Source organism: Petromyzon marinus, chromosome 3 (assembly GCF_048934315.1).
Source record: "Petromyzon marinus isolate PM22_M1 ecotype Great Lakes invasive population chromosome 3, UKy_Petmar_22M1.pri1.0, whole genome shotgun sequence".
NCBI classification, from domain to species: Eukaryota; Metazoa; Chordata; class Hyperoartia; order Petromyzontiformes; family Petromyzontidae; genus Petromyzon; species Petromyzon marinus.
In genome coordinates this window covers 15569859-15582932 of record NC_133669.1, presented here as the reverse complement: position 1 = coordinate 15582932, position 13074 = coordinate 15569859, and the positions used below count along the sequence as shown (strand labels likewise).

The window sequence follows — 13074 nt, the reverse complement described above, 5'->3', positions numbered from 1 at the left end:
GGTCATCATCAGGTGTGTCGGTTTGCATAAATGTATTTTGAAAACGGCATATTTATTTATTTATATATATATTAAAAATAACGTTTGCGTCACGCGCAACGATTGGCAGTTTGCCCAGGACTAGTCCATCTATTTTTTGAAAAGAGGAGGGGGGAGACGAAATTTGTTTTTATGTATGCTGTCTGAAAGTTCTTGATTGATTGTTCACGCTTACAGTGGCTTTCAGACAGCATACATAAAAACAAATTTCGTCTCCCCCCTCCTCTTTTCAAAAAATAGATGGACTAGTCCTGGGCAAACTGCCAATCGTTGCGCGTGACGCAAACGTTATTTTTAATATATATAAATAAATAAATATGCCGTTTTCAAAATACATTTATGCAAACCGACACACCTGATGATGACCGTTTGAGTTATGGTCGAAACGTCGTGAGAATTTTTTATTGTTTTATATATATTTTGTTATTTTGTTGTTTCTCTTCAACGTGACTTTACCGAAAAAACTAAGAATATCTTAACACCTGTTTTGTTGCCAGATAAAAGGGGAAAACCTTTTCTCATATTTTGGTACTGGCAAAGGAGGTCCCATGAAGGATCAACTTAAACTTCGGTGTAATCTGTAGTCGTTACCCAGTTTAGACTCTTTGTTGATTACAAATATTACAGTTTTGGCAACATTAATATAGAGTAAGTTAAAACCAATCCAAGATGAGACCGTGTCAAGTTAAGGTGGGAGAGTAGACAGTGAAGTTGTGTTCATGGAGGCAATGGTGATATAGGTGTTGGCTTTGAAGTGATGGTTGACATTTAAACTGGAGATGCTATTACCTAGAAAGAGGAGCTATAAGTCGGGAGGCTGATGATGGACACCATAGAGGAGAGGAGAAGATAGTCTTTGTATGGAAATTGTAGAAGGGGAATTTAGAGGGAACGAGCAGAACCAAGAGAGAAGTGCACCAGCAATGCCTACATAGTTTAGGAGATGCTGAAAGGATGGAGGGGGCTATGAAATCAGACAAAGGGGAGTATCATGGATTAAACAATATAAGCATGGTGAGGACTTGCTTCTTAATGTTAAAATGTGGGCCCGGGCAAAACATGTCACTAGAAAGGCTGATGGCGTAATGATGGAGTGACAGCCGAGGGAGGAAATGTGCCCGACAGAATATCCCCCGGGGAGAGGGAGAAAATTTATCAGCGCATGTGCAGGTGCCACGTGGATTGTTACTTGCAGGATAATGAAATATAGTTATGGCTTAGTGAGATCTACATTCAGCAGTGGACTGCTCATGGCTGATGATATTATCGTAGTTTTTGCTCAGTTCCCCGATTGGGCCGTTGTGAGGCCCTGAGAGAGATGCTCTCAATGGTCAAACACGAACCCAGCATTTTTGCAGTTCTGGTTCAGAGCTCTAACACTGCCACTGTGATGCCACAAAGGGAGAGAGACACTTCATCTCATTGTTGATCGTATCTCACCTCTGTAGATGTCCAGTCGAATTGGCTTAGAGGTCTTTGTTCTCCCACCAAATTCTGCCTTGCAGACATACCAGCCACTGTCGTTTGGAGTTACATTACGGAGCGTAAAACTATCGCTGTTCGTTGGAATGTAGCTCTGCATACACACACAGAAACAAAAATCCTCTGTGTAGGCTTTGACTTTAACATAGCCATTTCTGTGACCAGTCACAAGCTAATCACGCAGCTATTTCAATGCTAAATTATCCGAACCAAACATGAAACTAATTTTCAATGGTACAGTATATTTTTTCAAGTAGTGGTATCCCAAACTTTCGCAGCAGCTTAAATTCCCTTTTCACACCATCAATATGTAAACTCCCCCTCCCCCCTCTCGCCGGTCTGCACATGTTCACCTCCTCTACACCGTTCATCATGCTAAGTCCGCCAATTAAATGCTAATTTTTATGCTAATTCCTTTGTCAAGGCGCTCTGTTTCTTCTCACACAGCTTAAAGGTCGCGGTCTGAGCTTGGTTGTGTTCGCTCCAGCGCTGTCCTCCAGACAGTATCGTCCCTTCACCTGATGAAGGCCGCTTGTGTTGTGGCCGAAACGTCGTGAGAATTTAATTGTGTTATTTTATTTTATTAATTTATTATTTTATTCTCATTCTACGTGACTTTACCGAAAGAACCAAAGAAAATGAATCCTTGCAGTCACGAAAGCTTTAAATCGAAATTTAAATCGAAAAATCCTCTATGCAGCGAGTTGCGAACAAGTCTAGTGAATGAAGGGGTGCATGTTCTCGCCAGACCCATGGCTGGCTGCCTGACTGTGTATTCATCCCCAATGCTGATGTCTACACACAGCAGCAACTCATGACTGAGTTAACCTGGGCGACGGGTATAGTTAAGATATAATTGCAACCAGATGTCTAGGTTGTAGTGCAGTTCACAAAATTGTACCACTGCTCCGTATGATGCATGGATTGTCTTGCCTCTCATGATTTTCGTCGACCTCGCAATAATGCAATGTAACATTATCTATAATCTGTCTCTTCTATTGCTCCATGAGGGGGTTTGGCCGTCGTAAAGCCACCTTACCCACCACTACCATTGCTGAGCACTCTCACCCACATCCACAACCCCCACCATTACACACTCAAGCTGCCTCACTCAAATCAACTTGTCTTTAGCTCAGACCCTGATGCCTGTATATTTGAAGTTTACATGTTCTCCCTGTAGTCGCGTAGATTTTTCTCCAGGTCCTCTGTTTTTTTCCCCTCCAAGTTTAGAAACGTAAGTTTAGAGTATTTGGATGTTATATCTTTCCACATGATAAGCGCATTCCTTGAGCTATCATTTGTGACCAGGTCGCTTCTGACAAAGAGCTGCATAGCTCAGTGGGCCTTACCTGCTAAAATAAAACATCGTTTAATTTCGAGTTGCCATGTCTCGTGGGGGAAAAAAAGCAGCACTACCTGTAGAAATACACCCAGAACAAGTTCAAGCCCCTGTCTAGAGTAAGGAGTGGGACGTGAAAAGTTAGAGTATGTGGCCTAAATAAGAGGCGGTGGGGCCTAAGGAGGAGGGGTTTGGGCCCAAAGAGGAGTGGTGGGTACTAAAGATGATGCCCAAATAAGTGACCTCCAATTAAAACATAGTCCAAAACTATCGCAAACCCGCAATTCTCAATTCTAAATAGAAGTGCTTCAACCATGAACGTTCCTGTTGAAGTAAGGAAATTGAAGCATAGCATCAAACAAGTACAGCAGGCCACCAACATGTAATGTCGCCAATGCGGCCACAGGCCAACGAGTCCACCACTGGTGAGAATGCCACTGCAGTAAGATAGCACGAATGGGCCAAAGAACACATCCAAGTGGTGAAGGCTCGCTGATAAGTCATGGCACAGACCCAGGAGGTTTGGGTTAACATCGGAAAATGGCCAAAATTGAACTATAATTGTGCCCCCATCACAACCACTTGGTTATTTTAAACCACCTGGCATTGTGCTTTATCTTCTGTCAATCCTTCTGTGAGCAGTGGAAATGTGAAATACTAATAACTATTACAAGTTGTTAAGTCCTACATTTTGTCCGTATAATTTATAAATAGCATCTGGTGCATAAAAAAACCGCATTGAGCGTATTGTCAATCATAAAGATTAATGGCCTTGTATTGTCGATTTCATATCTATTGAGTGTGGTAGTACGTTTATCTTGCAGTGTGTTTGTACTAGACAAAGAGTCGGCAACCAAAATAATAACAAGAGCCATTTTTTTTCCAATTCGGTAAAAAAACCCAACGCAATATTTCAAGAGCCGCAGTGCATGTGAATAACGTCACAAAACAGCCCTTAACGAGCCGCATCTAGCTCCGGAGCCGTAGGCAGCTGTAACTAGACAGATGTATGTTGATTCATCCTGCATGCTTTGCACTGATTCTGGTGGTGGGAGATACGATATACCCACTGGCTTCATTCATGAGCCTCGACAGACACGCAGGCACGCTTACTGTCTCACCAATTCGTCACGCTTCTCCTCTCTCTCCAATCTCAAACCAGTGTAGCCAGTGGAGCCACTCTCGATGAGACACGGCAATTTGACGTCGGTTCCCTCTGGTTGCAGCAGTCGTATAGAATTCGCAGTGATTCTGCCCTCTGTGGTGCGTTGGGGAAGGATGCACTCGTTAACAACAAGATCAACAACCCGTTTAAGCTAAATATTTTCTGTTGGAATATACATAGCAATTATGTAGCTGCAAACCACACGCAAGAATGCGTACAAAAAGCAATGGCTGTGCCCTTGTGCATCATGCAAAAACGTTCATCGGTTCTTGGAGAACTGCACGGTGGTCCCTTTTTGTCTGATTATAGCAATTATAATTTTAGTCCCTGCGGCAAAAAGATATTCGGAACCTCCTTAAAACGTCATGAAACTCAGTGAAGCTTTCTTGGGCAATAATGAAAACAGAATACAGCGCTAGGCAGTAAAGTACACTGCAAAGCAATGATATAAAGGGTGCTTCAAAAATGTTCATCTCATGTTTACATTCCTAAGCCAATGGTAGGAATTCCCCGTTTCTATGGATTGGTCTATATTTTATTGATACCAAGGACATGATGGGATAATCTTTCACCCATTTACGTAAAGTATATGCAACGGTATCTTGGGTGTTTTTAGTATCAGTTGCTGAGCTCAGGGACCAATACCCAATACATAAAGTAGCCAGCAACAAACAACGAAATCTGAGTTTGAATAGATATGCACGCTACTGTGCATTGCATATACATGTGTATATCTACAAAATCATATATTGTGTAATGCTGTAGTGTCTTCACAATTAAGTTACCTTGACTAAATTCACACATCAGTAAACAACAACAACAACACAAAACAGAGAGCCTTGAGAGGAACTCACCCATAGCAGCCTGTGCCACAGCCTGAACGAGCCAGATCACCAGCACAGGATTCATAATGGCCAAAATGCAGCATTCATCTGGAATTCTTGCTTCACCGGAATGGACCATAAGTTATCTGCTTCCCCCTTTGTCGTCCTAAAAATATCCTGCCTTTCAGCCCCTCCCCGCACATCCCTCTTCCACCCAATCACCCTAACTGCATTTGACCTTCTGTGCCCATTCCCCCTCCCCTCAGTCCCAAATTTCCCCTTTACCTCCCTCAACACAATTATCCCTACCTCCTCTGCCCCCCAAACCCTCCGTCCACCATGACATCTCACCCCTCCACCCGAACCCTCATCTTCCCTCTCAAAAAGAAAATTAATATCAGTCAAGCTAGTAAAACAAGTGAGCCTCTCCGTCAGATGGCGATACTTGGGATCTTCAGCAGGATCATCCCTCACACAGGGTTTCGGTGCTTTGTGAATAGGTAAACGAAGCATGAATTGGTTCGTTGATTGAAATAAATGTTCACCCTCACACAACTGCCGTTGCATCAACCATTAGTGGAGGTGAAATTTCCTGTGAGGTAATGCGAAGAATAGTAGGCCATTGTGTGCCGGTGTCATCATCCAAATTTGCCAAATTCTCAAGAACGACTCGCAATTTAATTAATTAGTAAACACAGACCATTAATCGTACCCCACTACTGCGAACACCTGGCAGGACCCTCCTGAAAAAAAGTCTTGAGACTCGGTGAGGTTTTCAAGGGTGAACAAGCGTAATCATAACACACACATCGAAGTGCAAGACAAAGACACATTACGCATGGACGTAATCTACGTACGTAATGTATAAGGAGAGCCTGAAAGAGATGGGATCTGGCAGAATTTCACACGCATATGTTTATCTGGATTTGTCGTCTGTGTCCATATCCGTGGGTGAGTTTTGGCTACATGAATTACATCCACCAGGTGTGGAATAGACTCTTGATTCCATTGGGATCTCTGTATTTTAAGCATTGTATGTGTATATATATAATGTGATCATTGAATAATTCTCACATCTCCCCTAAGTCGACATAGCCTGGTGTGGTGTGTAAACATCAGAATATAGGCGTGGTGCTCACCACCTCACACCTAAATTCGCTGTGCAGGACTTAATAGATGCTCGCTAACAGCACTCTCACCCGAAAAGCCCATAAGGCGATGGAGGGGATTTTGTCTGTTTCATTATATACATGCGTCATCATAATTATCAGAAAGAAGCAGCGGCATCATCATTATCACCCTCTTAGTCAACAGCATCATTATCCATCTGGAGTTGACAGAATAATGTGCAGCTCATCGTGTTGTGGGGAGATGTGTCCCTGCCATCGTCATAGGAAGGCATCATTCTTCCATTCAGATCTGTCAGTAGAGATGAGTGTAAGGGGCTAAACGCTTCCTTGGTGGAACAGTCCGTTCTTGAGTACGGTCCCTCCGGAGAAGCTCAAACACAAAGATCCCCCCATTTCGCCTATTACATACAGACTAAAGTTTGATTTAAAGCTTTCGTGACTGCAGTAATTCATATTCTTGTTTCCCTTCAACGTGACTTTACCGAAAGAACTAAGAATACATACAGACTGTTGGGGCAAGTGTTGTGAGTGCCAATGAAAGGCCGGCATGGCGTACGATGGAGTAGGGGACCAACCTCACGCCCAGCTTCTTTCGTCTCCTCAGTGCTGATGTTTACACGCCGCACCAGCCACTCATTTAAGGCTGAGTCGACCTAGGCAAGACCCATAACCAGTTCAAGCATTCGCCACTGTTTATGGGCGAGAATTGAACTTGGGTCGCTGGGTTCGGAGCACGGTGTGCTAACCGCAACAAAGACAAAGATCCCCCGTGTAGCCTTAACAGACTGTTGGGGCAAGTGCTCTGAGCGAGCACCTGTGAAGGCCGGCACAGCACACGAGGCGGTGGGTGGCCAGCACCACGCCCGACCGCCTTTGTCTCCCACGTGGCGGAGTGTTTTTATGTTGTGGATGCTGTGGCAAGATCCACCTTGCCCCACCACTAAGTTCTGATTGGCTAGATGAATAAAACTGATCCATAATAGAGGTTTCTTTTAGGTTATATCGCGTAAATATAAAGGTGTCGTTAAACCCACCACCACCCGATATAGTCAATTATTAAGGGTTGTCACGTCAACAAAACATGCAATTCGTCATTAGTTCAGCACACCGGTGTGTTGTTGAGTAAGGGGCCGTCCATAAATGACGTCACGCACCTAGGGGGGGGGTCAGACATTTGTGACGATGTGTGACGAGGGGGGTTTGAGAAATGTGATGTCACATCAAAATGCGCCACTTTAAATAAATGTAGACAATACGTTCTACTTAATTAAATATACTTTTTAATAAATGTTTTCTCCTACAACATCAGAGTGCAGCGGCACATTAAATACGCACTACAATGACAATAGTTTAAAGCGATTAGAAGCATGTTTTATATTTGGGGGGGGGGGGGCAGAGCTTTGTGATGTCATATTTGAGGGGGGGGGTCTGACTTTTTGTGACGTCATTTATGAACGGCCCCTAAATCCACAACATATACAATTCGAGTACGACATTTCGTCGGTAATTAAAACCAGCCTTATTAGGCGACAGCCAGGGTTGTGGAGAAATCCTCCTGTTTTGGTCTTAAATTTCGGGATAAATGTGATGTTGTCACTTCTGAGCCAAGCAGGTGGGAAGACCAGTGGGGGGTGGGTTAATGTATATTCATATAAATTATAAAGGATCTCTATTATTGGTTGGGTTATTCACAGTTAATCAACATAATGTATGTACATCACGCATGCACATTATGGGTGCACATTATGTATGTACGTTCTGCCATTTTTGTGTGCAAAAATCGCAATACCTGTAATTGGCTGCTCACAGTTAATCACCATCGACGTATGGTGACCTTTATAGGCATGCAGATAAACAGGTTATTCCTTAATAATACGCTACCAAGCAGCACTAAGCCTGTAGCTATCAGAGTGGTTAAAGTTACTTTTATATCTCTCAATTTCAATAGATTCTCTCATTTGTTTTGGCCAGTAGTAAATAGTTTTGCACAAACCTCAACATTATCAAAATCAATTGAGTGCCCTTGTTGGCACGCATGTTTGGGCATATTTAACATGTATTTCTCTGGCTGTCGTTTGACGAGGCTGGTTGTAAAAGTGTGGAGTGGTATTGTGGAAGATTCCTATTTGGGTGCCACTGTGGTAGGCCTGGTATGAAGGAGGTTCGTGGGTTCGATCCTAAATCTGACGCCTGCTGTATATTTGGAGTTTGTGTGTCTCTCTCCTCGTGGTTGCATGGATTTTTCTTCGGCTCCTCAGGATTTTCCATCCACATGTAGAATCAACATGCGTTTAGAATATTTGGCTGATGTAAATTTCCACATGATAAGCCACTTCGTTGAGCTATTCATTATTTGTGGTCAGGTCGCTTCTGAAAAAGAGCTACATAGCTCAGTGGGCCTTACCTGGTAAAATAATAAACATATCGTAATTGCCGGAGAATTGTTATACTGTACTTGAATTGTAAATGTTATGGGTTTATTCTCCAACACACCGGTGTGCTGAACTAGTAACAAATTAGCATGCTATGTTTAATTGATAACCCTTACTAATTGGCTGTGCCAGGTGGTGGCGGGTTTAACGACACATTTATATTTACGCGATCTCACCTACATGTTAAATAGAAATGTACTTGAACCACAGCAATTCCGCCGTTCAATAGAGTGCTCCATGGCAATGAAAATATACAACTTTTCCCGAGCAGGGAATCTCCTGGTAAGTTTGATAGGCCACCACCGAGAAATCCATCAAGTCCGTAAATCCTACTTCTGGTATATTTTTACCTGGAAGGTAAACGGAACGAAATCCATCAACTATTAACCTAAGGTTATACAAGTTCTATTTTTCATAGTTTGTCAATTTTAACGGAAAACTGAACTAAAATAAAAATGTCTCCACCTAGGAGCAATATAAAAGCAGTATATCCGAATCCAAATTAATTTAGCATAAGATTTTCTTGCATGAAACCCCTGCAGCACACACAGCTTGCTTATGAAGTACAGGCATTTTATTGGAGAATGCAGTTTCCAAGAATTGCGTACATTAACTATCCCAACGTCAGGACTATTGATGCCCACCACACCTTATTTCCTTCCACTACATCCCGTAGTTGTAAAGTCGACGCCCAATTTTTAAGATCTGCTTTTACAGTCTTCCACAATCTATATTTAGGTATTCACCTGGTCACCTGCCCTCCTCCATCTTTTATACTCGCCTAACCTATCACAACCTTATTTTTCTGGCGACATCTACAACACTTGAAAAAAAATGATCTCATAAACTGCAGAGTTGCTTACCATACCCTTAAAAATCCTTCCATGTGCGCTTTGACATCAAGGTGATGATGTCCATATGGATATGTTCTTCCTGCTAAACGTGTAGGCGTGTAAGAGGTATCGATTCACCAAATAATATCCATCCTGTCAGCTAATGTTACTTTGATCAAATGTGTAAGAATTAACGTTTTATATATATACGTTGCGAGTAACGGATTTGTGTAACCACTGCAGCCTTTATAAGCTGCTACATTCACAGTGTTAAAAGTGATACATTCTTGAATCGAATAATGACAATTAACCCCGGCTCGTGCCGCATTGTTTTCTTATCCAGTGTGGCCACACGGGCAGTCATATTCAATTTTTGGGGTCATCGTTCGATCCAGTGCCATCTTACATGCAACGTGCCAAAAACTCAGCACAGACTCCCAGAGTAGAGAGAGCAGGCAACGTGTGGAAAGATATCAGAAGCACAGTTGAGGTTGGTCGGTTATCCACAATTCACTGACCGGTATTGTAGCAACTACAATCCTGTTAATTAGAGCACCATATTGTCTCGGTTTAGGATTATGAGGGGCCACATGACTCGCATTATCACCTCGTCTTGACGGATGTAGAAGAGGTCCACCTATGGGTACATTGAGAGGCAGGTTTGAAGCACAGCAGGGCCCTACTATCAGAACGGAACAGCATCATCAACATCATCTGGTGCAAACCCCTCGGGGTCGTAGCGATCCCCACGATAGCTCACCGCTATGCTGAATGCAGGCAAAGGTCATTGTGGTGAAGATCATCCTCAATTGTGTGTGTTCCTATCAACCGGATCATACCCCGGAGTCGTCTCCAATCCTTCGGTGGGCCATCGAAAATCATGTGCAGGGCTCTGGTGTGATCAGCTGAGGCGTTTGCCCAGGCAATGTGTCCGCGAAGAACATAAGTCTTCTGGCAATGTCAGACACTGATGGGCACCCTGTGTGAAGGCAGACCTCGACGTTGGTGACGAAGTGAATGCGGATAATTCATCACAGGCACCACTGGTTGCAGGCGTCCAGCTTTGGGCTCAGTGACACTTATTGACCACGTCTCTGAAAAAGACAGTTGTACGGGAAGGATATAACAATATTGTTGAGGCGGCTCTTTGTTGCTGTTGTAATGCAGAAGCACGATATGTGTTTGTCTAGCTGTTTCACACATTCGCGTGTAACTAAGATTCTCCTTTTAATGTCTGCCTCGCTGGTTCAGTATATTGAAAATGAATACGATGTGTTTTTCATGCAGAAAAATTAAGCCAAAATGTACGAAATATCCCACCAACTGTCGGCCACCCTCATTTTAAGCTCATCGATTAAAAAAATAACGAGTCCATCTTCAAACTCTGTTGACAGGTGTAGAGGCTGTAGATAGGCTCATGGTAATATTCTGTAAAGTAGATGTAAGTTTGTTGTTGGTTTAGTGTTTACCCTGCAACAACAGCCTTTTGATTTTTTCCTATTTTATTTGGAATTCATTATTTTCTTTTAGAATAAACATTGCCTTTGAATTTTTATCTTCTGTAAAAAGTGAATTTATAAAAACGTCGACGTGTTCCCTCCAATCTTTCAGTCTACTTCGATGTTTTCATTATAAACATTGAAAGTTCGATTTATCGATGTTTTTTTCTGATGTCCCATCAGTAATTCCGAGTCCCACTCGGATTCCTCTCCCCCTCGGTTCACGCGAACCTCACCCTCTGACATGAGCCTATAACCAGTGGTCTGCATGTGAGTTGGGTTAGCCCGGTTACAGCTCCACCCAACTGTGTTTTTTATGATGTTGCTTTAATTAATTTGGTCAAACTCAACACTCAGCACGACATGGCAATGTAGAGCCCATACCGGAATAGTTCAACTGTTTGAGATTAATGCAATGGCCTTTAGGTTACGTGATCATATTTAGAAAATTTCGTTTTGGTGACTCCAAACCTTCTTGGGTAGAGATAGCTGCTGATCAACTAACATCACGGTTTGAATTTAGTCACTCGTTTTGTAGGTATATATCTCCATGTACTGTATATAAAAGGCAAAGTTGTGATTGTGTGTCTGTTCAAAATGTTTAGCGTACTTCCCGACATGCAACAAACTTGAAATTTGCCAAGTCGGTACTTTCCAGACTGTACACCATGCAAAAATTATAAAAATTTACTTTTTTGGGGGTGGGAGCTCAATAATGCATATTTTTTTTTGCACGGCAAGTGAGCTGTGACGTCAAATCTGTCACGTGACCCGCGCATGTGGAAGCGTAACGCATTGTAGTGTAGTGGTTAGCGCTACGAACCCGGCGACCCGAGTTCGATTCCCGCTCTCGGCCACCACCGGTGACGATTATTTTTACCGCTCCTAGGCCTCCCCCTAGGTCGACTCAGCCTCAAACGAGTAACTGATCTGCTGTGTGAACATCGCCACTGGAGAGACAAAGGTGGCCGGGCGTGGTGAATCCAAGTCCCGGGCGAAGCCGTATTGTAAAGCTCGTAGACTGTATAAAATAATGTGCAGTGCAGTGTACTTACTTATTTTCTGAAACGAATTAATCCTCAACATGCATGTAATTGGTATGTTCTGGGAACACACTTTTCAGTCGGCTGTTTGGCTGTGCTGGCATCGCATCTGTGGTCGACTGCAGTGACGTGGTATCCAGATCTGCTCCAAGGACAACATGAGATTTCTAGGCTCTAGACTGTTCTCCGTCTCACTTTGTTTTGTTGTAAATAATAATCATTCAAATGTATAAAGTGCCCTTAAACAATCGTTCTCACAGCGCTATGCATGAAAAGGCGGAAATATTTAACATCAACGAAGGAAAGAAGAAGTTAGAAAGATGTGTGAACATAACTAAAGAGAGAAAGCCATTTTAAACAGATATGTTTTTAGTCGAGATTTTAATCTTGATTTGATTCTCGACGAAAAATGAGAACCACTAAACTACTATTTGTATTGAAAGACTAACCAACGTCCACTCAATGTGGAAATATAGACCACTGGTCGAAGTAGGTTTTTTTACAAACGATTACTAAGACATTAGAAAAAATTGTGGTTTATTATTTTCACGTTTAAACTCATAAAATAGAATAATTGCCTCAAGATTTCTTACGGTTTGTCCCAAGAATAGTACAACAAATGGAGATTGTTCCCAATGCAACGACACACCTTGCACATGGAACAATATGGCATCGTTCTTGCATTTAAAAATTGAGGCACACCGAAAGAGCATTGGAATGGACATTGGACTCCTTGCTTGGACAATATGGATGCAATTGTTTCTGAACCATACTCTATGCCTAATACCGTAGGAGTATGTTGCTTGAAATGCGATGACAATGTGTAAACTTGTGATGTTGTTCATCCATTGATCCTGCATTATGTTGCTTTGTGTCCTTTTTCTGTACAGTATTATGTTGCTTACCTGGATTTAAATAGATAGTATCTATAGACTTAGTATGGATAGTCAACAATTAGAAAGAGCATTTGCGGTTCTAGAGTGTAGTTTCAGCATGCTCGTATGGTGACTTATATCGTACAAAAAATAGTTTGGATATATGTACTTTCTACAGATACTTTTTCAGCACATTTGGCATGGAAATTCCCAGTTTACCAAAAAAAAACACACCCCCTCTGCCGTAACGAGAGAAGATTTCCCAAAATGGTGATTAAGCCTTGTTGGAAAATCCGCGGTGTGCTGCGTTTATAAACATATTAAAATTCCCAACAAGCAACCGTTTCGAGACATTTTAGGATCGAGGTCACGATATGAAAACTATTCAATGGATCTGGCTGAAAAGTGGATGA

The 13074-nt window shown here is 42.4% G+C and overlaps 1 protein-coding gene across 1 annotated transcript in view; it reads right to left on the bottom strand.

The window, feature by feature from the left end:
- The window catches only part of LOC116955069 (macrophage colony-stimulating factor 1 receptor 1-like), a 40681-nt gene extending 35570 nt beyond the window's left edge, over window positions 1-5111 (bottom strand). The window contains exons 1-3 of the mRNA XM_032976027.2: window positions 4880-5111; window positions 3982-4118; window positions 1480-1615 (exon numbers count right to left, since the gene is read on the bottom strand). Coding sequence (XP_032831918.2) covers window positions 1480-1615; window positions 3982-4118; window positions 4880-4988 — 382 coding nt within the window. The 5' untranslated portion in view covers window positions 4989-5111. The remainder of the gene's footprint in view (window positions 1-1479; window positions 1616-3981; window positions 4119-4879) is intronic.
- Window positions 5112-13074: the final 7963 nt, after the last annotated feature.